This window comes from Grammomys surdaster, unplaced genomic scaffold (assembly GCF_004785775.1).
Source record: "Grammomys surdaster isolate TR1022 unplaced genomic scaffold, NIH_TR_1.0 239, whole genome shotgun sequence".
Classification (NCBI taxonomy): domain Eukaryota; kingdom Metazoa; phylum Chordata; class Mammalia; order Rodentia; family Muridae; genus Grammomys; species Grammomys surdaster.
In genome coordinates this window covers 1,781,704-1,804,427 of record NW_021604684.1, presented here as the reverse complement: position 1 = coordinate 1,804,427, position 22,724 = coordinate 1,781,704, and the positions used below count along the sequence as shown (strand labels likewise).

At 40.4% G+C, this 22,724-nt stretch overlaps 1 protein-coding gene across 5 annotated transcripts in view; it reads left to right on the top strand.

The window, feature by feature from the left end:
* Positions 1-22,724, top strand: part of Tcf4 (transcription factor 4) — a 341,691-nt gene that overhangs the window by 206,594 nt on the left and 112,373 nt on the right. For 3 of the 5 annotated variants that reach the window (XM_028774173.1, XM_028774175.1, XM_028774172.1), the window contains 2 exons: positions 12,527-12,656; positions 13,135-13,184. In XM_028774173.1, coding sequence (XP_028630006.1) covers positions 12,527-12,656; positions 13,135-13,184 — 180 coding nt within the window. The remainder of the gene's footprint in view (positions 1-12,526; positions 12,657-13,134; positions 13,185-22,724) is intronic. The other 2 variants (XM_028774176.1, XM_028774174.1) reach the window with 1 other exon arrangement.

The following is a 22,724-nucleotide window of genomic DNA, read 5'->3' as shown; positions in this document are numbered from 1 at the left end:
ACACACACACACACACACACACACACACACACACACACACACACACACAGTGTGCAAGTTGGTTTGCCCTTGGTTGCTTTGACAGTTTTAGAGCTGCAAACTGGAAGGTTATATAGAACTTTGTCTTCAAATGCGGAATGAAGGCTACCTGGCACCAGCGCTCAGTGGGTGCTGGCGGAGGTGGACCTCTGCCTCACATCATTTGAGCGAAGTGCAGATGGTTAACCCATTTTGTCTTTGAGTATATGGATCTTCCTTCAAGAAGCAGGAAACATCTATATAAGTAGCTGTAAAATCAAAATACCTAAGTGTAAAAAGATACGATTAGTAATCCTGAAGATTGTCTAGCAAATGAATGAGGCAAACATGGAGGCCAGCTATGTCTGTGTAGGATACCTAGGCTTAGATAAACACACAAGTTCAACTCTGTGCAGTTATCTTGAGCAAGTCATGAGGACTGTTCTAATGAAACTTTATGTATATCTAAGTGTTTGCAGTATTTTCACAGTAATTAAAAGATGATTGTTATGATATCCCTTTTCATCCCCACAATGCCGGATAAGGAGTTTTGTATGTGGCCATATCCCTCTGAATGTGGAAGGAGTTTTATTTGTGGCCATATCACTCTGAATGTGTCTGATCTCCTCTGATGTCAGAAACTGAGCAGCTCTGGGCCTACTTAGCATTTGGGAGGGAAAAGGAACCTTCATAAACCATATTGCCTTATTTAGAACTGCTGGGCCATAGTCATTCAGAATTTCAGAAGTACTTATATTTTGGGAGGTTAATGCAACACATGCATACAGTATGTACTGGGCACTTCACCCCAGCAGAGGATTAGGGGCAGTTCCTAAGAATTAAGTAGATGTTATTTCTACAACTAATCTTGTGAGTAATTATACTTAGTAAGATGAAAGGCAAACAAGCATGCTTTCCTGTTGGGTCATGTTTATTCACAAAACTACAAGCAGTTACCTGAGCTCCAAGAATATCAGAAGTAAGGAAATGAGACTTTGAATCTTCTGGTTAACGAATGAACATATAGCCAACTTAAAAAATAATCAATAACCAAATATCAGGAACAGCTTTTAATTCTATCACATAAATTGCATTTATCTCACTAAAGAGAATGAGGAAATACAGAGTCCACCTCTGAAACAGCCTTGACCTTCAGCCTGTTGTCTTTCAGAGCCCAGTTAAGTTGAAAGATGGACAGTTCTCTAAGAGACTTACTATTACCCAGGGAGGAATGTTCCAGAGCCCCTTTTCCTCTGTGTTTTGCCACTGTGCTCCCAAATCACTCAAATCTCACAGTAACAAGGATACTTACCTAGGGCATTTATGGACAATGTCCAAATATGGTAGGTGTAGCCATTAAGAAAGTGAGCTACTACAGAAAGAGGACCCGAACATGGGATAGTATGAATATCTGTCAGTTCTAGCCCTTGATGTGTCCAATATACTATAAATGAGGACAGAATTCCAATATGGAAAATAAATGTAAGCATTTTTGCTTGTATGTTTTAAAATAAGTCTAGTAAGTGGAGTGAGGGAACACAGACTTGTAATCTTATCTACTTGGGTGTCAGAGGCAGGAGGATTGCAGGTTTAATGGCTGCTTGGGATTACAGAGCTCAAGGCTAGCCTGGGCAAATGACATTCTATCTCAAAATGCAGAAGCTTGAAGTATGTCATTAGCGTAGAGTGCTTGCCTTGTGTGCACAAGCCCTGGGTTCTGCAAAGGAAATAAATACAATCAAACAGTATGTCCTGGTGTATGCATGCATGTGTGCCTGTGTGTGTGCACATATATCTAGCTAACCATTAATATTTCCCATTCACATCAGAGACTTTTTTAGAGTCTGTGTTCTTCAGCCGTCTCTTTTCCTGTGTTTCCAGTTCATGAGGCTTTGGTTTCAGTCTGAACTCAGCTCTGAGGCAGCAAGTTCTATGCAAGTCTATGCAAGTCCTTTCCCGGGGAATGTTTTGTCTTAAAAGATCGAAGTGATTGTTTCTTTTAAAAATTGATAACCGAAATTATTTCTGCCCTTTGGGAGTGTGTGTTCCGCAGAATCCTTTCATGGATTTTGCTCAACTGGCGTGTGAACTAGTTCATCAAGTCACTGCCACATGCTCAATAGCTAAATATATTTATAATGAGGTATTATGTGAACAGGCAATAAAAATATACCTGTCCTACATCCTCAGGGAGAGAAAGAGAATATTTATACGTGCAAATGCACTACACTTCCTCCAAGAACTCTTCAAACTCGCATCTTTTTCTAACTTTGTAAAGTTTTCTGGTTCTTGTTTTTTTTGTACCATCTTTCTCATAACTCTAAAGGCTGCTTAGAAGGTTATACACAGCAGTGCTGGCCGTATGGCATGACTGGTTGGAGTTACTTTACTAAACAAATCTTTCATGGAGCCAGTGAGTCTTTGTGGAGTTTTCATAGAGAGGTCATTGGGACTCAGAACCTGAGAGTTAAATGCACTGCTGTAAATACTTCCTCAGCACTGAAGCTTGCTGGTGGTGGAGAGCAGACTGAGGAGAAGGGAAGGCTCCTGAGCATATGATTTAAAGATGAGCGTGAGGTAATTGTTGAAAATTTCAGATGTGATATTACCAGGAGCCGCATGAATCCAAGAGACGTAATTACTGCCAGCGAAATGACACAATTTGGTTGTTCATTGGTTTTCAAATAGTTTCCAAGTAATCTTGGGTGGGTAGTTAACTCCGTTCTACCTCAGGCCACCTCATCTGTAAAGTGGGATTAATAAGATTCTCCCCTCAAGGGGCTGTGAAAATTAAGTGGTTACTCTAGCCAACAGAGCTTGAACTATACTGCGTTCTGTGTGGATATTTGCTGCTCACCGCATGCCTGGCATCATTTATAGAGTGACATGTCCGTGATTGAGAAGTCTCCCCTACATCTGTCTGAAATCCCAAGGCACTGTGATAAGGGAATGGTGCCAGGGCCCAGGGTAGGGCAAGTGACTCACTTAAGGGTCCCGAAAAGAAGTCAGTCCCAAGGAGATGACGCTCGACTCTCATCTCCAGAGGTGTTTTGGAGCGGTTTATCTAACGTAGATTTGGAAGCCCTGTCCTTTGAGGAGAAGACTCAACTCTTGTAAAGATAAGCTGCAGATGTGGAGTTTAAGGCTTGTGGTTGGGAAAGTACAGACACATTGTGCTTAGCCCATCTTTAGGAGAGGCCATCACCTGAGTATTCCGTTTAGTCCTGGCCCATGATAGCAGTTGGCATGTAGCAAAGGTGGAGTGACGTCTTCTCTGTTGGCCAACTGTAAAGGGAAATCTGGATGATGCGTTAGGAGTAAGTTGGCCTTGGGGATGTAGAGAGGTTGAAAGTTTGTGAGCATGCAAGGGTTTTGTCCTTGAGGAAATGGACTCAGCTTTGAGTTTCAGAGGCCTTTTTTGTGGAGTATCTAAGCGCCCTAGGAAGGGGCGATGTAGTCTGGAGAGAACAGGATGACTTTACCTCACATGAAGAAATGCTTCAGAACTTTGTGTCTAGTTTCCTTGATGATTCCATTTGTTTCTGAAGTCTGCTCAGCCATTTCTCCAGCTTCGCTTCGATTCTCTCTAAGCCAACTGGATTTTAGTAGTCAAGAAAGTAGAACCCTAAGGTTAGGTATCTAAGAGCAACACAAGGAGAACCATTTCTTTGCTACCCAGTTCAAATTCTCCCAGACTGTTTCCTATGCTGTGTTCCTCAGAAAAATAACATCTTCTTTAAGAGACTCCACAAGCCAGTTGTTCTGGCTCATGCCTTTAATCCCTGTCCTTAGGAGGCAGAGGCAAGATGATTTCTGTGAGTTCAAGTTCAGCCAGGGCTATGTAAAGAGACTGTCTCAGAATACGACAAAAGAAGTTTTCTCAAGCCCTGCCTCTCCTTGCCGTCTGTGTTCCCCTCTCCTGTAGTCTGTTCTGCTGTAGGTGTCCAGCTAGGTGATGCCTATGTTTCCCCTGATGCCCAACTCTATCAAGAGCCTGGCCCTTTTGTAAACGATGGACTGACCCACAACCAAACCTGTTTGAGGAAATTTATCCATATTCATTATAGGAATCATGTGTAAAAATAAGGGTCAACAGCCAAATGAGTGGTTTTTGTAAAGCACATAACTAATTTCTTTGTACACATTACCAATTCTGATTCTGCACCCCTTCTTAGGTGGACTGAATTGATAATCAGGAAACATGGGAAGGTTTTGTAGAAAATATGCTGTGTGACTTGTACATCAGGAGCCTTATTTAGTTTTTGAGTGAAGCACATCTGATGTGGGAGGAGAAAAAATATCTTAGGCTGACACTGCAAGTGGAAGTTTAGGGACTGTGTGTGTCCACTGACACGGGAGAAAGAATGTGTTCATAGCAATAATAGTTGAAATCCCATAAGCACATTCCCTGGCTAATTAGTTAAGTTAATCAGTTGACATTTACTTTTGGCACACAGTATATCAGGACCCACTGTGCCAGATGCCAAGGTCACAGAGACAAGGGAGCTCATTTTCTGCCTTGAGGGACCACACAGTCTATAGTGAGAATTCACAGACATCAAGTTTCTAAGCATTTCCAGTCATCCCAGTGATTCTCACTGTGGGTGTGATCATACTATCATGTCCCAGACAAGCCTGACACCCACTAAGATCTCATATCCAGGTTACCTGGGGCTTGGTGGCATTCACATGAAGCCCTGTTAGATGATTCTTCTGCAGGAAGAAGAGAGGTACTTCCTAAGTTAGAATTCTCTAATAGTAGTTTATAGCTCCAACTAGTGATGAGGGACTTGAGGCAGAGAGAACACAGAAAGGACAGGGCATAAAAGGCAAGCATATATGTCAGTGTCAAGTCAAACAGGCCCCACTGCTTGCTAGCCATGTGGAATAGCTCTCTAAATGTTCCCATCTGTACATTGGAGGCTTCAGTATCTGCCGTGTTAATGTCCAAAGGATCTGTACTTGTCTCTAGCAGTGGTTAGTATTATTCACAGCAACAACAGTAGGAATGAGAAGAGGAACAGATTTGCATACTCTTTCTCCTCGAGTTGACCAATAAAACAGTTATTCACTTGCTTTAGTGTTTATAGCCCCGCCTCTCCTTGCTGTCTGTGTTCAGCTCTCCTGTGGTCTGTTCTGCCATAGGTCTTCATGTTAGGCACTACAGGGAGTCAAAAATTGAATAACTTAAGTAATTTCCTATTCTAACAAGTGTATCAATAAGCTTGGCCTCCACTCCTCATATTCCTGATCACCCACACATTCAGGAAAGAGGGGATGTTTAGAAGCAAAGCATACATAGAGTGAGAGGTTGTATGTAGTTTTGGAAGGACATTTATTTGGAAGGAAGGGATTTTCAAAGAGATTTGAAGATTCCATCAGGCATTTACTATTGTGCTGCATAGTCTCAATTTCCCCATGTACTAGAGTTAGCCCATTACCCTATATACAGGTGGGGATCTTAGTGTCATGCTCTACATTAGGGGTAGCTTGCAGAGTTGGCCATTAGACTATAATAGAGCACCCTGGCAAGGCTCATGAAGGTCCCTGTCCCCTGCTCCCCATTCTTCTAGAGGCTAGTACCATAAGAATGGGTTTTCTGTAGCCTTGCCCAGAGAGGCAAGCATTTTTACAATAACCTTGAATTTAAATTCTTCCCATCCGGTATGATAAAGACTGACATGTGACAGATTGCCAGTCTTCTATTTTACTTACATAGCAGCGTGGTAAAGTGAAGGCTCCAGCATGTTTATCAGAGCCATGTCTTTACAGGGCTGGTACTAATTCCTTTGGATGTTCGCAGGGCATGGCAAAGTTTTCCTGTGTGACTTTGGTATGCAATTGCTAATGAGGAGCATTTCAAGGAAAATATTGTTTATATGCTCTTCAGTGGCTTTATATAAAATTATAAAGTAAATGAACTTCCTGACCCAACTTAAGAGTTTCAGTTGACAAGAAAGTACTTTTGTTAAGTTCTGCATACTTTACATAAGAATTTTTAAGTCATATTTTTATTCTAAATTACTTGTTGCGTTGGTGCTTTTTTTTTTCTCCTACCGAACTTACACCTCCCAACAACCAAATTAATCCTCTTTTTAATATGTAATAATTTAACCCGGGCTTCCAGAATATATTTTCATGAACAACAGGAAAACCTTCTCAGTTTGGTGTATACAATAAATAATGGGTTGTTGTTGTTTAGTTTGAGAAGAAATCAAATAGGTGGATGTGTAAATCTCATCAATCCTTGGGCAGTTATAATTTTCATTAAAAATGCATGAATTTTACTTCATTATTACCACATTATACATTAAGTTACAGTTACCATAGCAATCTTTGTATTGCATTATAATGTTTAAATGTAAGGTGTTTTTTTTTTTTTTTACAAGGAAAGACAATGTATTTGAATTTTGAAATGTTTGGTGAAATCTAGTCTGCTAAAATAAGTAATTTTGTTCAAGGTCAGTTGAATTCTTTGGGAATTATGCAAATCCCCAACCAAAACTGTGAAGTTTGTTTTTGTTTGTTTGTTTATATCATGGTAGAAGAAGAAGTAAAAAGAAATACACAGTCAGTAAATACCCACAACTGGGCATTTGAAGAGGGAAAGTAGGGCTGGAGAGATGGCTCAGCGGTTAAGAGCACCAACTGCTTTCCAGAGGTCCTGAGTTCAATTCTCAACAACCACATCGTGGCTCACAACCATCTGTAATGGGGATCCAATGCCCATTTCTGGTATGTCTGAAGACAGTTGCAGTGTACTCATATACACAAAATAAATAAATAAATCTTTAAAAAAAAAAAGAAAGAAAAGAAAAGGGAAGGAATAAAATCGGGCCCAGGGATGTCAGTGAGGTATGTGTTGGGCACCAGTTCTGCTGGACATTTTACATATGTGGGACATTTCTAGTCCCAACAACTCTGATAAGCCATTTACTAGTCCCTCTTACAGAGGAGGTGAGAGTAGTTGTACTCCATCTGTCTCTATGCCTCTAAGCTCCTGTTCTATGCAGAACTCTCTGGTCCTTTTTTCTTTTTGTGTATGAGTCAATCATCCTCCCTCTCTCCTATCCTCCTTTTCTTCCTTTTTCCCTTCCTTCCTCTTCCCTTCCTTCATTTATTGCAGTAAGCAGTGAGCCTGTTGCCTTGCATATTCTAAGGAACTGCTCTACCACCAAGAGGCATCACCAGCTCTTTCTTATTTTTTTACTTTGAGACAAGATCTTGCTAAGTCGCCCCTGCTGGCCTCATAGCTCCTGTAGGCCCTGACTTTTACAATTCTTTTACCCCAGCCTCCCAAATACCTGCGATGCCACAGCTACCTCATCAGGCCCAGCTTGGGTTTTATTTCTGATTTCCTATGGAACACAATGTGCACCATACGTTTTAAGATAGTTTATTTCCTGGGATGCCTAGAGTTTCTTAAAGACAACTACTTTCGGAGGGATAACCTCCACATTTGTATTTTTCTGCCACATGGCAGTCATCTCAGCCCAGGCAGCCATCTCAGACCAGGGTTATCTCTGCCATCCCATCTTTCCTTTTTTTTTTTTCAAGTTCTGTTTCGCTGAAACCAAGCCCAAGACAGAAATCAAAGTAAGCTGCTTCAACAGTGCCTTTCTGTACCTTCAGGGATCAGGGATAAAGGCTGTCCAAGGTCTGACCTTCAGTTGTGAGCTTTGAAGTTCAAAAGTGGACAGGTGGAATTACTGTGTTCTTCATTGCCCTTCGGTGCAAGATATATTCTAGGTTGCCGAGTAAGTGCGAACAGCAGCAAAATTACAGCCCCCTCCTGCTACTAAGTAAGTCAGCAATGGCCCTTCTGTGGTCAAAATGGCAAATTCAGCAGCAGCTATTCGATAGGGATTTGCAAAAACTTCCCCATGGCTGTTAGGAATCTTGTTCAGCAGTGTCTTTGAAAACCTAATTCTGGGCAGAATTAGCTGGGTAGATAAGACCTCAGCTGCGGTCAACGTTTTTAAAACGCATCTACTTTGTAATTTCTCTCCACGTCAATTTTGTACCCAATGCTTACAAAGTCTATTAGGTACCTATCCGGATATCCAACATTCATACGTTTGATAGCCGTGCTGAATTTGATTTCCATATTAAGATAACAAACCCAGGCCTGTACGGAGTCAGCTCGCCATACAAAGCCACCATACATCACTTGGGTCTGTGGTGGAAGAATAGGCCCGCAGCTGTGTGAGTGGAAGAATACCCAAACACGAATTAGACTCGCGCGCATTTGGCAAAAGTTCAGAAAAGAAGCTTAATCTGGTTTCATCTGAGACGGCTTTTCTCTGTTCTACAGTAGCCTCCCCCAAGATGTTGTGTCTGATATCAGATCACAACGTAACGCTAATGACGCAAAAGCAGAGAAAGCCTCGAAAACGAGGGGCACATTTTCCCCCTCAGAGATTTCTTAAACCACCCCCCAACTCCTCTGTTGGCTTTCCCAGGTCCCACCTCTGAAATTCAAGGCCATTCGCCTATTAGATAAATTAATCATATGCCCCAAACCAGTGTGCGAAGCTCTCTGACCTCACTCATATCTATAATTAAGGGTAAATGTAATCTTCCTTTTTAGAAATGAACCACCCACCCATTACACTTAAAGTGCTGACTGAAATGGATTAATAGTTCAGAGCAAGATGATTTTAGTTTAACAAGGGGGAAAAAAAGTTGATAATTTAAGCTTTGAGCAGTTCCTTCTATTTTTGATTACCATTCAGTTATAAATCTAATTTGAGATATAAGCCTCTTTTCTGTCTCCCAAGTTTGATTTGTGGTTACGTCCTTCGTTACATCAGCACTGTTTGGTAGTTGATCAAGGAATGAAGGCAGTCAGCTCCCAAATGGAATAAGGGCAAGGCTAAGGTGATGGTAGGATAGTCTGCAAGTTCACACATGCTATGAAAGGAACAACAGTTTGATTGACCCGACCCTCCCAGAATCTTGACTTCAGTGTATGAATGGCCATGCCATGCTTGGCTCTTTGCCAGTGCGTGGGGTACAGTGAGTACCTCTCCAAACCTTTATGCTTACTGAACAAAGTCAGTACATTTTATTCTTTGGTATGTATTTTAAGGCTTGAAATTGTTTCTCTCTGGATCAGAAGAAGGTGAATGACTTGTTTCCTCACATGTGAACAGTTAAGCAGGTTTACAAGTATGGCTGTAAGATGTATAGTTTTGCTGTGTGAAGCACCTTAGCTTGCTTCCAGTGTTTCCTGGCTGACTGGAGAGAAGCTAAGTACTGTGGACCCAGAATAACCACAGACTACAAAGTGGCACAATGTTAAAGCACAAAAAGCAAAAGCCAAAATCAGACAAAGCAAACCAACTAACCAACCAACCAACCAACCAATCCCAAAACAAGACCCTAAAACTTTTCTATTCCTATCTAAGGCAAGGATGTGTTTGCCCATTTTGAGAGCAAACAGCTTTTAAACTTCCATGAAACATAAATTTGTTTTTCAAGCCTATACATACTTGGAAGCAATTTTACAAACAGCTGAATGCCTTATCTTTTATGTGTACTTTTTATTTAATTTGCCTTGATCAAATGTCATTGACTTTTAAACATTCATGTACCCAAGTGTTTCAGCAGTGGAAATTATTTCTAATCTCTCTCATCGCCACAGAAGGTTAGGCGTGTGACATAAAGACCAAACAATAGTAAATACTCATTGTTCATTTTACAAGTAGACTCTACAATAAGAGGACATATATTTTTATCTTCATTTTCCCTGTGGGGGTGATTAAGGCTCCTTTAAGTTTGAGGAAATGTTTGTTTTTGTTTCTTTAGAAGAATGTTCCATTGTCCAAGTGGAAAAGAAAGGGGAACAAACAGATCTAAAAGAAAGAAGCAGGAATGTGCTATTGGGAGTGGGGGGGGGGGATGGGGAGACTGCCAGGAGTCTCTAGTTGGAAGTGTTCTGTGGCTTTTGGTCCTGGGATCCACATAGCTCATATGGCTGCAAATTGGACGCTGATTTGCTTGTGACTGGCGCACAGGAAGATTTTCTTTGAAATCAACAACAAGGAGGTCAGCCACAGCCAGTTAGCTGGGCTATCATTATCTTTCTTTCACGGCTCTATTGTGAATGCTACTAAAACCCAGGTCAGCTCATTCATTTGTTTATATGTTTGCCTACTACGTAAATGTCCTTTTCTGCGACTAAAACCTTTGCTACTAGGACCAATAGGATCAACCCATGGTTAGACACAGGGAAAAAGAAAAGTGAATATTTCAGAATATTTATTCAATCCTTTCTTGAGGACTTTATATATCTTTGGGGGGGGGGGGAGGGAGAGAGAGAGAGAGAGAGAGAGAGAGAGAGAGAGAGAGAGAGAGAGAGAGGGAAAGGGAGAAATCAGAGCAGTGATTGCCAATACAGTGTCAGCACTATTGGCAGATACAAAAGCTTGGCTTATTTCATAGCCCACGAATGAGGTAACTTAACAGTAGATCATTTGCCTAGGATGCAGGAGGCTCAGCATACTGTAAAATGCACAATAACAGTAATATATTATTGTTTTCAAACTCCTTTCCTAATAACATGGAGGCTCAGCTGTAGATTTACCAATTTATGGAGAGGCCGTGACTTCACACCATTCACACCTTTATCAGTGGAGATTTTTTAAAAAAAATCGGATTAATGTTCAAATAAATGTAGATTTTTGTCAATAAGGATTTCTCGAGTGGAATTTCAGGTTAAGATTCGCAATACTTGAATACCTAAAATTATTTTTAAAATGTTTGATGTCGTACCTCTAGCCTCTCCCATCCCCAATTCCTAGAAATGGTGGTCATGATGTGTGTGGTGCTTTAGCTCACCACTGTTAATACGTTTGCATCTTCCAGAAGTTCTAGAGAGGCAATGGTTGAGTGTTCTGATCTTGGTTTTTATCTGGCAAATGACCCAATTTTCATACTTTGTAGCTGGAACCAAAATGCTAGCAGTGAACTGATAACTGGTTGCTCAGGAGTAGAATCTCTTCTTCTTTTTCTTTCTTTTTTTTTTTTTAAGTGATGTTTATTGTGTATCCCGGAACACATCTAAGCCTGAAGCAGTGAAGACAGGCATGCCAATGGCTGACTCTCCTGTTACATAGAGTTCACCAATAGTCACTCACAGAAATCCCCCTGCCGTGGTCAGCTCTCTGTATGATATTTAGCTATATAGTGGAGGCTAGGAGAGCTTTGAACTTTTATTTCCCAGCTTATGGGTCATATTTGACCAACTGCTTTCACTGGAAGACATGCCACTTTGTTGAGCTATTTAGGAATCAAAAAGACTGTCTTAATTTAAAACAAGGACCCTTTGTTTTAGGTGGTGACTGCCTTGTGAAATTTTTCAGTTCTCAGCGGGTTAACCAGGGAACAGGGGCAGAGTCATAATTGGCCTATTTAGAGTATTTTGCATGTGAATAGTGTGTTAGTGAAGCATCCCTAAGTCTGTTGTGAGTGACATGGTGATTAGAATTTAGATTAGGGAAAACACATTCTGTACTTTATCAAGGACAGTAATTAGTTCAGTCAGTAAAAGTTGATTACAAGTAACGATAAAGTTAGATTTTTAGTACTTAATTTTAAAATTTCTTTATTAAATAGCAAATTTGTTCTTAATATAAATGGTACTATCCACACTTGTTTTATTGCCTATCAGAATAATTTAAAGAACAATGTGTCCAATGCAGAGTATAATCAGGCGGTTTATGTATCGTGGGTAAGTTCCTATGTAGCTTTTAGGTAATGTAATATTATGTAATCTGTCTTATGTCATCATTTTTGGAAAGTTTAGCAATTTGTCACACTGTGACAGCTTGATGATGTTGTGGGAATGTTCTGGTGTTCAGGTAAATGTTGACTCCGGGGTAAGGGATTTGTTTCAGTTTCTGGTAGTCTTCAAGAGAGCTCTTCGGATTTGTTCCCGTTTCCAGAGAATGCCTAGTTTTGCTATAGTATTGAAAGTTTGCCCTGGGATTTGAATTTCTTCTCCACTCATCTGGCATTGTGTGCTCTGTGAGAGCCTGCTAAAGTCCCAGATGATCAGGATGCGTCCCATAGGGAGTGGACTGTCCACACTCACTCCCAGTGTGTGCAGCTGGGGAAAATCCTATGTGTTCAAAAAATGAGATTCAGGTTAGTCCTTTTGAAACATGAGTCTGAATAGTTCTCAGACCGGAGCCTAAGTATGGGGAAAGAAAACATCCATCTTAAAGAAATGACGTTTTCTTATGAAATTAAAGTTTTTATCATCTAAAATGATTTTTAAAAGTATGTTTAGTTTAAGGGGGGTACCATCCACCTTCTTCAAAGGGTTGAAAAATACCCAACTTGATGATAGTTTCCTCCATTGCTTTTGCCTTTTCGCAGTTGTTTTGTTAATTGGCTGAGCTCAGCAAATGCTGGTCTCTATATTGCTCTGCTTACAATCAGGTGCACCGTGGTAAATGTGAAAAATTAAACGTCTATATTTGTGTTTTTTTTCTCATTCTAGCAGAGTCTCCTCGGAGGGGACATGGATATGGGCAATCCAGGAACCCTTTCGCCCACCAAACCTGGCTCCCAGTACTATCAGTATTCTAGCAATAACGCCCGGCGGAGGCCTCTGCACAGTAGCGCCATGGGTAAGGCCCTCTTCTGTTTGAATGCCTGGAGTCTTTATTAAGTTCACTTTAAAAAAAAAAGCGCTACACTAACTAACCCTACTTTGCCCCAAAGGACACCCCCCCGCCCCCCATCCCAAAACATTCGAGCCAGTCTTCAGCTTGGCGCCTCTCCTATTCCCCCAGGGGATGTGGTAACCATTTACACAGCACCATAACTTTTAAAAATGTTTAATGATTTTGGCCTGTCACTTGACTGCACACACAAGAAACCTGTTTTAAAACACAGAGTAGTCGCAAGGTAGATCCCGTCTCTTCGTTTCCACCGGCAAAGCGGCATTTTATCCGTGGTAGCATGGAAGGGGAGATAGTTGCTGGGGCGAGTTGGGATGTCTATTAAAGAAAGTCCACTCTAAGCTCAGTAACGTTCTGGTTTGATGTCTTTTCGATTGGAGAACTGGGCACGTGGTAGCTCACAGCTTCTTCGTTTTTCTTTCAGAGGTGCAGACAAAGAAAGTCCGAAAAGTTCCTCCAGGTTTGCCGTCTTCAGTAAGTACTGCCTGGTTTTTGCTCTGTACTTTGTTCATTGTGTTTTGCTTGGTGTCAGGAGAAGGCTAACGAAGTCAATGAGGTTCTTGGGCGTGCGCATCTAGAATGTGGAGAAGGTAGAGGTAACCAGCTTTACCTGACCCTCACTGTGGTGATTAATAGCCCCTGCTGGAAGGCTGCCGGCTTCAGTGGGTATTCAGCAAGTTAAGCTCTGAAGAGAGCCTTGAAAAGGTGCCTCAAGTTGCAGAGCTTTACCTGTACAGGGCTTTGGAGAGCCCGAGTATTAGTTTCATGTGTCAGTTAAATTCTTTGTCAGTATTATGATGATTTATGGATTTGCATGCGAAAGGAGATTTGTAGAGCGGATTTAGGGAAAAATTACATGGGTTTCAGCACAGGGTGCAGGGAGAATGTCTCTATTTTCTGAAGAGGTTGATGAATAAGACCTGCAAAGGTGGTCACTGTTTGCAAAAGTAAGGATAGGAGAATCCAGCTGTAACCAAAGCATTCTGGACGTCTGTAAGACCTGGGGCTGTGGAGGGGGCATGCCGCTGTGGTGCCCCAGGCCCTCACCTAGGAAACGTTGGTTATTATAAATCACAGGAAATGCATGACACATTGATGTGAGTTCATGTAGTTGCAAATTTTAGGTCTTCCAAGTATTTAATTTGTTTATAACAGATCCATTGCTAGTAATTTTTTCCAAGTATTTAATTTGTTTATAACGGATCCATTGCTAGTAATTTTTATGTAAAATAAAAATATGATTTTCTCTATCTTTTCCCTGTTTTTTTCAGCTCCTTCCAATGTTGTACATGTAAAGACAGTTTTAATGTAATCTTCTAGTATGTTAAAAAAAAAAGACTAATGGGCCATATAAGTCTTTACACTTTAAGATAAAATTATATTTAGATTTCTGAAAATGTATTACCAATCAGTGCACTCATTGGTTTTATTTCAATTTTGGTAAATTGGAAGAATAATGGGTTTTGCAAATGTGCTAGATTAACCCACACACCTGTGTATTTGACTTGATTTCAGTTCAGCTCATCCAAAAAATTATTAAATGAATATATCAGAATAAGTTGTATCAAAAGAAAAACCTCACAAATTTTGTATGCTGATTATCAGACTTGATAATGTTGAAGAAGCACCACAAAATTAGCCCTAAATATGGAAAAATATTGTGTAAATAAAACTACCAATGACACATAAAATAGTCATTTTAGAATATCAATATGTCACTTAAAACTGTACCATGTTGTTATTTCTTGAGTTCCTATATTTCATTCAGATTGTCTGCTCTTGTAGGCATATTTTCAGCTTGAAGTCAGTGATAGAGTTAATATAGATGGAATTTTAGATGAATGGTTTTAAGGACAACTTCAGGCCCTTGAAGTTGTTTACATTTTGAACGAAACTTAACCCTGATAATATTAAAAACTTTAAAAGTGTGACTGGTGATTAGTGACACTATCTGCACGAGAGCCCGGAGAATGCAAGTTACCTCATTTTATCTATGCCTCAGGTGAAGATCAATTTTGGGCTTTTTGTCTTTGTTTGTGTTTTGTTGCTTGTTTTGTTTTACTGTAAAAAACCTTTGCAGAAATCTTCACAGTTTCTTAGCAGTTATTTGAAGTGGCTATGATATTACTAATTATCAGTAACTTCTCTTAGCTCGTTATAAATATTTAAGTATAAATATAAACATTTTTCTCTGGTTAGCTGGTCTCTACAAAAACATTTTCAAGAGCTTTTTATTGCTGTTGGTGGCATATCACATTGTACTATGCTGAGAAAATCTTTTTTCTTCTAACACATGAATATTAAAAATTAGAAATTTGTTTATATTATCCAAGTTTCGGCTTCTGATGGACAGTTGGTTTAGGTTTAATGCTTCCAAGGGAACATTTTTGTGGCTAAATGTGCCAGCAGTCCTAAGGGATTCACTGATGTATAGCCCTTCTTCAAAAGATGAGAGACAAGATAAAAATCCGGTTAAGGTTTAAGCAGAAAGAATAAGATAAATTTGAGCAATTTCCGGCCCCCGTCACTGCTTTATTGGTAATTCTAGAACATCTCAGTCCCCTTGCGGTTGGGATTTCCTTAGTGTACATTAGCTTTGTTGTATTCTATTACTGATAAGGAGATCTCATGCTTTGCCACCATCAAGTATGTGTTTTCACTTGATTTCAGGAAACAGTCTGTGCTAGACACGGTAGCATTCTGGCTCCAGTAGATCTAGATTTCTGTATTTTTAGATCTTTGTCTCCCTTATTCTTTTTTAAGTTCAAATAAAATTATGTGACGCGCCTGATGCAAGATCCTTCTGAACCTTGTTTCAACATATTCTTGAGTATTTGTGTAACAGACAGTAAAAGAATGGGCTAGCTTTCTCTGATGGTGATTAGATTAAAGATATTGATGTTCTCTTAAATACATACTTACCACGATAAATAGTAATAAATCTGTTGTAATCTATCGTGTCAACCCATCCACCACCCTCAGTGAAATAGCCCCTCTCTCTTTTCATAGATGAACAGAGGAACATTTACAGTGTGGTATCCCATAGACACACTAATACAAGGGTGGGAGAGAGGTGGACTTCTCTCGAGCTCATGAGGCTCTTTCAGGCTATCTGGGTCAAGGAGGTGGGGAGAATTGCCTAGCTTTGTTTAAAAGCTCTGCTTTGCCTACAGAGAGAGGGAAAGGGAGGGAGAGGCAGAGAGGAAGGGACTAGGGGTAGGGAAGGAGTGGAGAGACAGAGAGCTTGACTCAATATTGTGTCATAGTTTTGGGACGAAGTGTGAACGTGCATTTGTACTGTGTGCCACATCTGGAGACCTTGAACCACCGTGAAGGCTTGACACAGGATGATATAAGCATCATCCACAAAGGTCTTTAGAACCACGGAAGAAGAGAAGACAGGTTCTCTGGAATGATGGCTACCATACTTCGGTCAAGGAAAGACTGTGGGAAATGATACTTGTTCAGAGAGCTCCATCTCCTGCTGTAGGAGGTTGTCCTGGTTTCTTCCCACACCTTAACACCGTTACCCTTTCAGCTGTGTCCCACTGTCTGATAGCCTTTCTCATCCTAAGGGACTTCAGTCATAAAGCTGTGCCTGTGTTTGAAGCCACTGATCACTTAGGATTCCCATCCTTTTGAATCTACATGTGAAGTTCTTGTCTGGTTAGGTCTCTGAATCTTGCTTGTCTACTTTAAACCATATTTCCTTGTGATCTTGGCACTTGGCAGCTTTACTACCCTTTCCAGCAAGTTCCTTGTTTGTGAATAGCCTAATAATCATACCAATTGAGCCGTGTATTTATGTAGAGAAAAAAATGCACCATATTAAATTACAGCTTAGGAGAAATGATCCACGCTTTTTTTTTAACTAGAAATTTACATGATAGAATTAAAATCTAGAAAGGAACAATTTCCAAGTGTACTGTTTAAAACTATTCTTATCAAATGCACAGAAAAAGGAGCAGATGTCGTTTGGGAATTTTATTGTGCTCACTAACATGTAAACATACAAAGCCTTCATCTTCATACTGAAATTATCTACATTTTATCAGAAAGTATGGAGAGTTACAGTTTTGCTATTCATCCATTTGTGGAGTTGGTCTCCACTTTAATTGCAAACCTCCCTATAGGCTCCCTCAGGCTTTCTTGAACATTGTAAGATTCTGGAAATATAAAGGTTTAACCTGAGAGCTATTTTATGCTCTCTCTCATCTCCAGTGAGATTTTCACTAACTAAATTTTTCAGTAAAATCTGATTTCCATGTTAATTGTAGTTTTGGTTTATTTATTTATGTTTAATTCAAGAGAAACTGGCAAGCTTTAAGTGGTCCGAGATAATTTTGGATACATGGATCCTAAGGAAAAGATTCTAAAATAAGATTGGAGCATCTCCAAGAAAATTTGAGGCATGAGTGGGTCCTTAGGTGGATTTGAGAAAACAAAACCGTAGCATGTATTTGATACCATATGATCCCCAAGGAACATGAATCCTTAGGTAAAATAAAATCTTTCAGTCTGGACTTAACCATATTTTTATAGAGAGATTATTAGATACATCAGTGCAGGTGGATAATACTAATAGCATTTATTTTCTTAGATTTTGTTTTATCACATTAAAAAATTGAAGGTTTTAAATATGCTATTGAATCCATACTTTCAAGTATTTTATCTTTTTTTCTCCTCAGATGCTTAAAGAAATCTCAAATGATTTCTCAAGAGGAATTGCTAACTTGTTTATTTTTTTTTTTTTAGTAGGAGCCCGGAAGTTATATGGTTGAAAAATACACTATTTAAAAACATGCCAGCCATCATGCCTTTTGACAGTTGTCTTAAGGAAATTACAGACATTTTGTTCTGCATCCTGTGGCACATTTTCATATCAACACATTTGAACCCAGGCAGAAATACATCCCTTTTTAGTATGATCGTGGTGGTATTAAATGTACCATGAGTAAACTGACTCACAGCTACCTGGACTAGGGCTTGTGTCAGGAACTCTAAAAGCAACTAGTCTTGTAAGATAGACTAGAAGGTGTCTTCAAGGTCATTTTCTTGTGATACACACACGTGTAGGGATGATACACACAGTTGTAACGGTTCATATTAACTTGTCAGGTCAGCTCCAAGCATCAACTTTGAACTTAGTGTGCTCATCTCTAACTAAAGATGCTAAAATATGAGTTTTGATTATAAAAATGAAGTCAACAAATTATGAAAATGTATAGCGAGGAAGAAGATGCAATTAAACTATGCAAATAGGACAAGAACTATCCACCCAGTTTGTACGGCATATAGAACACAGCGCCAGGGATACTGTAAGAACCGAGAATATCGTCAACGCTAAATATTTTTTTTCATGCAGGAAATACAGAAATCACTAATCCAGTCTTATGCTTTAAGTTCAGTAATGTGTTTTTCTGGAAACCAATCCCATCCTCTCTCTTGCTTTCCGAGGCTAAGGAAACCATTAAGTTTTGTATGAGATTCTAGGGTATGAAATAACAGGAGAATCTTTATACTCTTTGCATTGGAGACTCAGTATTTCAGAAAGCACAGACAGGAAATATGCGCCATTTGGCATTTGGCATTCCAGGCTTCCAGAAGTTTCCTTAAAGATTTCAGTATTGTTGGGAATTCCAGAATAATCTTTCCTGCAACTTTGGAGCACACTCTCTTCCTTTCTTCTGGAGACGTCTGGTGCGCATATTTTAAATATAAAGAGAAAAAGAAAGGTAAAAGTCAGTGGGACAAAAATAAAAGCTTACCACAGAGGGTAGATTTGTGTGTCTGTCTATTCAGAGGTTGTCTTGGCAAATTAAAAAGTTACAGACCCCAGACCCTCCAAGGGAGCCAGACCATTTCTTTCCTCCTGCCAGAGGAGAGTGTGTGTGTGTGTGTGTGTGTGTGTGTGTGTGTGTGTGTGTGTGCTTGCGCGGTGAGAGTTCTCAAGCAGGGTTTGGGGGGTGGCTGCTATTTCTTCTCAGTTGCCTCTCTTAAGGTAGGCATGCAACATTATGCCCCGACCCTTCCCCAGTGCGTGTGACTATTAGTGATGAAGTTTTCAGACTCAGTGTTACCTATTAAGATTTACCAAGACTTCCTTTAAGAGCTCAGCAGCTAGAACAATACATCTGTGCTCACGTGTTAAGAAAGGAGAAACACGTTTTAGGGGAACTGTCAGTTTACACTTTCTTTTCTCACTTCCACTGAAGAGCATAATTTGGTGTGGAAATTTGAACTCTTAGCGGTTTAATTACAGAAGTCTAGGAACTGGCTGCAGGGCTTCTTTACCTCAGAAACAGAATGGTCCCTGGACTTTCATGTATTTTGCAATTTTAAAGCTTGTTTTGGAGCATCTGGCTTCTCTATGGATTTCTTGTTTATGGACATGCAGAGATGGGGGCAGGATATTTGGTTGGAAGCCATTTCTTTCTAGCTATTAAAAGTTCACAGAAAGAACAGTCCTTATATTTTAGCAGAACAAAAAAAGTTCCCCCTTCCAGTTAGTAACAATTTCCATGCATATCCAAGTTCCTTCCTTTCACAAATTTTGAAAGTTTTTATTTGAAGTAATAAATCAGAGATAGACCTCTGGGGGCGGGGGGTAAATGCGATTTCATCAAAAATAGCAAAGTTGTATTTTCCTAAGGCAGAATAACCATAGGCAGGCTGTTGACAGGCACCTGCTTTGTTTCATTTTAGAAGTAAATTACATTAAATTTCAAGTCTGTATTTCAAAGAAGTAGCCTGGGCCTGTTGTGTCCGGAGCGGGTGTGTAGCCACTGTGTTCCCTTTCAAAGAGCAGGGACTTTCATAAGATGCGGGCAAATTCCGTAGTTTTAAGTACCCGATTGTTTGATCTCGGAACAGCAACATGGGAGTGATTGTGTTTTCCTTTTCAAAGCTGCTGCCTGGGCAAAGCCAGCCCTGCCATCTTTCACTTGAGCGCACACGCCCCCTTCATGGAAGTTAAGGTACTGCAGCTGACTCCCTGCATCCTACTCAGAGCTGAACGCTGGGATGAGCTCAATTCTGTCCAGGTGTCTAGATTTCAGTCCGAATCAAAAGTGAAAGCTGTCTTTTTGCAAAAGGATATTTTTTAAAAAGTGATATCTCAGCTTGTAGCAAACATTCACTTCCAGGGCACTCAGAAGAGATTCTAGGTGTGCGAAGCCTTAGTAAATGTGTTTTGATTATTTGTTACGAGAGAAAAATAGGGGCGTGTCTCAGCCTTGTGGACCTGTCTTCAACCCCAGCTGTGGGAAAATGTCTCGTGTACTGCCATGTTGGTGCTGACTGAAGGGCTTCCCTATGAAGCATAGGTTCATAATAGAAAGGCATATTTTCTTAGGGAAAAAATGACCGTGATAGTACATTCAGTCATGAAAATTGCTACCTTTCACACATACACACACACACACACACACACACACACACACACACACACAGAGAGAGAGAGAGAGAGAGAGAGAGAGAGAAGCTATTTTCATCACTACTTGCTGTTACCATTTAGAGATTTTTTTTTCAGAAAATGCTGTTTTGGAACAATTATTTTGATATCATCTGTGAAAGAGTATCTGCCTGCCTGAAGCATCCTCCTCCCTCCCAGCCCATATCGTTTTAAATATGCCTCCTGGATTATACTTATAATAATATTGTAATGGCTTTCATTCTCCTGATCGGCACGGTATATCATTATATCATTAGCTGCTAGGAGAAAGCGGTTTCAAGTAGGTGGCTGATTCTTAGCAGTAATGTTTTCAAGTAACCCCGTTTGGGGAATTGGGCCATTGCACAGGTGCCCAGGTGTGCTAACACGGGCCTCAATAATATTTTCTGGTTTGCTCATTATGAGATGAACTTGGAGGCACAAAATAGTAGTATATAAAACCTAGGCTGCTGTTTCAACAAACTTCAGTGACTTGGAATGTTAAGCGGAGGGAGTCAAAGCATAACTGAGTAGTGACATGCTCCTAGCTCACTTCTCAGTACATAGAAGCAAAGAGCTGCCTGTTCATCGCTTGGTAACCACCGTCATCACTGGCATAGAAAATAAACCAATCGCAGTAACTGTTGTACTAGTTGAAAGTAAGATTCTAAATGGCTATGAGTTCGGCCACTTAATATTCAGGCATCTGTACTTTATGGGTAAAATTTTGTTGTTGAAAGTTTATATGTCCCTCACATAGTACCTTGCTGTGAAGTTTATTTTCATAGGTACCGAAAATGGGAATCCATGTTACCTATGGTTTCATTGATATATGAAATGCAAACTGAAGTGAAATTCAACATGTTTTACTGTAGGTCAGAAGTGTTAGGATTTGTAAAATTCAGGCCACATTAGGTAGTTGCTCTGTAAACAAACCCCATTTTGTTTTGCCTTTCATGAGTCACATTAGCATGTTTGTTCAAGGACACCCCGGAACTCCAGGCTTCTCAGTGGGAGGGAAACTGTGTGTTCTCCACATTCCTGTTTCCATACTTCCTATTGCATCTGTTCCCCTCATTCATGTATACTTTTAAAGATTTATTTTATGTATATGAGTACACCCTAGCTGTCTTCAAACACACCTGAAGAGGGCATTGGATCCCATTACAGACGGTTGAGAGCCACCATGTGGTCACTGGGAATTGAACTCAGGACCTCTCAGTGCTCCTAACCGCTTAGCCATCTCTCCAGCCCCTTCAATTATATTTTGTCAGATTTGATTTCCCACCAAACTAAAGACTAGATGGTCCCTGCACTGTTACACATGATTGTGCCTTATTGCTCCTTCATTCTTTATGAAATGTGGTGTGGTGTCACCAGCATCTAAGCATAGGTGGCCTTTTAAGGAAGCCTTGCATGAAGAAAACCAAAAAGCCCATATGACATCACAAGTGGACTTCTATCTCTTTAAACCTCTTACTGTCCCATCAGTCACATGTTTCCACCTTGAATAAGGTAAAGCATGTACTTTTAGCACAACACCTCCGAGTGTTACCTGCAAGCCCATCTCCATGGACTGAGTCTTGGGATAAAGGGGTAGAGCATGATGGGGGTACTGGCTCTGCCTAACTTTATCCTGATTTTCTGTCCTCAGCACCTTTCTTAGGACACAAACCTGGGAATGTACATAATGCCTGTGAGAAAAGATGTCAGTATACTCACACCAACCCTCCTGCACAGGCACACATACTGTAGGACAGTATGTAATCCTACAGAACTCATAGGTGGCTGCAGCTTTTACATCTGGGTAAAGAAGCTAAGGCCTGTGGAAAGGTGCAACACTGCACTGTCGTGCAGCATGCATGTGACAGAGCTGTATTTGAGATCTGTACAGGTTTCCCTTAACCAAGATGCTATCTCTGCTGCCTACAGCTATTCGGCACCCTCTGTAGTGCAAGGACACTCTCTGCACCAAGAATATTGTTAACGAAGCATGTGGCAAGGGCTAGGGATGGACCTCAATAGTAAGGTACTTGCCCACACACACAAAGACCCCAAGTTTGATCCCCCAGATAGCCATCTCTGCCTTAAAAGCATTTGACTACCCAGATTACAATATCAAGGCTTTTGCTTCCCTGGAGATTGGCCCTCCATGTCTCTATGTGTTCCTGCACACAAGGCCTGTGGAGTAGCTCCAAGGTGAAACCCAAGCACCCAGGAGAACATCTTTTTTTTTTTTTTAATGAAATATAGAGACAAGGTGACAGAGTGATTGAGGCATGGGACAGTCAGCTTACCTGGAGTTCACTGTACTACTTACTAGCTACACATGACATGTGTATGCAATAGCTTGGTTATAGTATCTGTATTCCATGTTGAACTGGAAATTTCAGCAACAAAGTAGCTACCCTTTTTATCCTTTGAGGGAAAATAATCTAACAGGGTGACTGAGATCAGAGCAGGTCAGGACAGAATAGACTCAGCTGCACACAGGATGTTGCTCAGCATTGAACACTTGCTTCTGTTTTAGGTGTTGCTTCCAATGCTCTTTGTGTCCCTTCATCTTAGCCTCGGTCAGCCTT